Source organism: Mus caroli, chromosome 2, assembly GCF_900094665.2.
Source record: "Mus caroli chromosome 2, CAROLI_EIJ_v1.1, whole genome shotgun sequence".
Classification (NCBI taxonomy): Eukaryota; Metazoa; Chordata; class Mammalia; order Rodentia; family Muridae; genus Mus; species Mus caroli.
Window position 1 is genome coordinate 71,993,543 of NC_034571.1, and position 3,843 is coordinate 71,997,385.

A 3,843-nucleotide genomic window follows, 5' to 3' on the forward strand; every position below is an offset into this window, starting at 1 on the left:
ACACAATGTTAAAGTATATACATTTTATAACTTAATACAAACATAAAAGCATTACCATTTTATGACAAATTTTATTTCTAAAGATCTATACAGTTTTTGTGACTATACTTCAGGGTGATTTTTTTGCCTCTAATACCATGAGATATTAAATATTATTAACAATTTCTGCTTTAGCTCCAGAGTGATTGCTGTGATATGAAAGATTACATTGAGTAAGTATGTATACCTTCATCTTTAGCCCTCCTTCCCCGAAGACAAAGTGTCTTCAGGGTGGTTAATATTCTGGACACCATTTTTCAAGAGAAAAGTTTAAAATAGTATTCTATTATTATGTTCTTAATGGTCTAAATTGTTCTTCACAATAAACATGCTTGTTTTTTATTATATACACATGCATACATATGAAATTCTTGCCTAAAATACATGCAGTCACCATCACAAACAATGATTAACCCTCCTTACAATCCTAAGAATGCCCCGTTAGTAAGGCACTCGTGTTTAGAAGCAGGACGTAACTACCAAATTAAATAAGATGTTTAAAGAAGATTTTTTATTAAGCACAAACAACTTTTAATACATTATGAATACAATAGGAAAATGTCTTTCAATGAATATGATATATCAAAGATCTGAAGGGTTTTTCTTCATATAGACAATAAAAATAATCAATTTTGAAGAATTACAAAGTAAAAATTTGAGGACACCACTATTCACTAACAGTCTAACTATGGTCAAAATATCCTACATCACCTGGGGAGGAAGGGCAGCCATGTTTTATAGAGAATTCCTAAACTCTGATTAGCACCATTCAAAGCTTAGTATTGGTTGTTTGGCTACAAACGGACAAGTCAGGTACGGCATGAAAGCGAGGACTCAGTGCGGTGGTTACAGTTCCTTCTCATAGGATACCAGGAGTCTACAGTCTCAAAGCATGTTGTGATCATGCCTTGGTAGTGGAGAAATGTTAGCATTTAGAGAGAGACACGTGTTGTGGGAAGAAAGGAGGCTTATCCTGCTGTGAAATGCATCTTAATGAGCTGTGGCTAACCCCAGAGTATGCCAGCAGCCAAGAATGTGGGCGTATGACCTGCAGATCTGCAGGAGCTGGGACATTAGCTCTCCGTGGTCACCAATTCGGGATGTCTCAGCTGCTGCCTTTTGAGACTGACCAGTTTCATTCTGTCTCTGATGTGTTCTGCAGTAGAAGCCATGTCACTTGGACTCCCAAAATATTGTTCAGTTCTAAAATTAGAACACACAGAAATCACACAGGTTAATACAAATTCATTTAACTGTACCAGGTACATAAAAGCAGATGTTATAAAATATGACATGACCTTTGAGTACAAACTAGTTCATCTGGGGCACAGTGACTTGTACCTATAAACCAGTTCTGCTGGGGTTGCTCTTTTGCTGCTGGTAAATCATATGACACTAAGCTACTTTGACAGTTCAAATCCAGGTATCCCTAGAGATTTTCTCAGTATAGACTATGAATGGTATTCTTCCAAGGGAATAAAATGGTAATTTTTTTTCAATATGAGTTCTAAATACTCATTGGAAGTTCGTGACATAGCAGTATGTCCCTTGTGTCTCATTTAAGTTCTGTCTATCTGTTTGGCTCCAGGAAGCCCCCACTGCTGTAACCTGAAAAACCACAATTATTCCACCTGCAGCTACAGCTGCAGTCACTGCTGGGCGGTAAGAAAAGGAGCCAAGACTTGGGCCCTGGCTTCTATCTTTTCCTCCATCACACTTCCACAAAGCGAGAATACCTTACTTCTACCTGATGGCGTGGTTTCTCTATTGCTTCAGTTACATTTCCTTTGCCCTACCTTTCAGTGACTCACTGACAAGGTCTGTGTCTCCAGGCATGAAACTCTTTGATTCTTTGCCTGGCTTACTTCACATTTGAAAATAAAATACAGGGTGCAGACCAGGGCCTAGTAACTCTCCATATGAAAAGCCCAGGATGCCTTAGAGCTGGGATAAGATGACAGGTTTGGAGATGGACAGACCTGAGACTGTATCCTAAGGCCAACACCTAGACACTGGGAACCCCTGGTCTCTAGCTTAATCTGATCCTCAGGTCCTTCAGCTCTACATCACGAACCATCAGGGTCTATCTGGATTAGCAACAACGATGAGAAGAGCTGAAGCCGCTTGACTGGAGCATCTCACGAGGTCCCAGTCCTTCCCAATCCTCCCACTGAGTGAGGCCCACGGTCTCAGAACTCCCGATAATCATCCCAGTTCAGGTTCCTGGCCCACGTCTCCAACTAATCTGTGATCATCCATCTACAAGCTGTGAAGATGCAAATCTAAGGTCAGCCACACCCAAACGTCACTGCTGCTAACAGTGATCGGGACTTCTCAGTTCACGATGATTTACTGTAGGAACTGAAAATGTGGACCAAAATGCAGAGACTTCGCTTTCTAAAGAATAGACTGATAAGAACATGCACCATACCCGTCGGGGTAAACCACGGGGATAGTGAGTCTATCCAGAAGTGATTTTCCAATTGCTTCAATTTCCTCAAACTGTTCCTCATCATTCATTGCTTCAGGCTCTTCTGGGCAGTCTTGCAAAATCTGTAGCAGACAGAAGGGTGGCACTAATCAAGAACTGTGAAAGGGACTTAGTCCTGTGCAAAGTCTGCAAGCTGAAGAAGGTGTTTGGTTCCATGCTTGGTGTCTTTATAAGCACCACTGTACAAGACTGGTAAAGAAATTATAATCACAAATGAAGCATATTTCTAGTAAAAATATATAATCAAAAGTACAAAAACATCTATGTCTGTTTCTAGGGGAAAAAAATGAATGAAGAACTATTTGGAAAGTGAAGGGAGCCTGTGCGTAAGAAGGAAATAATTCATCTCTATCTTATTAGGCAGCCATTTACTAGACATTTAATGGGATGTTTATTTAGCAAAGTCAAGTGTGAATGTCAGACTCTGTTCTTAAGGAGCTTACAGACTTGACAAGTCAAAGAAACTGAGCTAAACCAATACAGAGCCTGTAAACACATCCTGTGAAGACCTGCCGAGCTCCTTTCAGCTGTAATTCTACTGTTAGAACTCAAATATAGGAAGCTGTCCCATCTTTGAAGACCTTTTACTCTTCTGTTTTGTTTTGTTTTATTTTTTTAATTTAAAAATTCAAAATTTAGGGCTGGAGAGACGGCTCAGTGGTTAAGAGCACTGGCTGGTCTTTCAGAGGACAGTACCCACATGGCAATTCACAACTGTCTGTGACTCCAGATCCAGAGCATCCATCATCACACCAGATATGTATCTGTTACATGTGTCTGTGCAAGTAAACAAAATACCCGTATATATAAAAAATAACATAAATCTTTAAAAGAAGAGAAATACCAACTTTTTATTTAAAATGTATAGACTTTCTATAGAGTTCTTGATTTTAAAATATCATCACACATAAAAATAATCTCCTAAAATATTATCAGTGGTGTTAGAAACTGTAATGATTTCTCCTTCTGATACAGGTGGGGCACTGTGCCCCAAAAGCCAAGGTGGGCTTCAGGCCCTACACTGGCTGCACAGGCATGTCCACCCTATTCAAGCCCATTAAGCACAACATGTAAGGTGAGCCACACATTGTGTAGTAATGAGAATGTCCACTGAAATAATGAGTTGATAAACAAATCAAGCCATCCCCTATCTTCTTTTCATCCTTGTTAGGCCTTCGTTTGTCTGCAGTTTGTTATTCCAGGCAGGGTATCTCTCTCTCCCTCTGTGGCTCAGAGGCAGGGTATCTCTCTCTCTCTCTGTGGCTCAGAGGCAGGGTATCTCTCTCTCCCTCTGTGGCTCAGAGGCAGGGTAT

At 40.1% G+C, this 3,843-nt stretch overlaps 1 protein-coding gene across 2 annotated transcripts in view; it reads right to left on the reverse strand.

Annotated features, from left to right (window-relative positions):
* Window positions 1-523: 523 nt before the first annotated feature.
* Sestd1 (SEC14 and spectrin domain containing 1) overlaps window positions 524-3,843 on the reverse strand; it is a 95,956-nt gene continuing 92,636 nt past the window's right edge. For both annotated transcript variants that reach the window (XM_029472050.1, XM_021150523.2), the window contains 2 exons: window positions 2,471-2,592; window positions 524-1,242 (listed from right to left, as the gene is read on the reverse strand). In XM_029472050.1, the coding sequence (XP_029327910.1) occupies window positions 1,113-1,242; window positions 2,471-2,592 (252 nt within the window). In that variant the 3' untranslated portion in view covers window positions 524-1,112. The remainder of the gene's footprint in view (window positions 1,243-2,470; window positions 2,593-3,843) is intronic.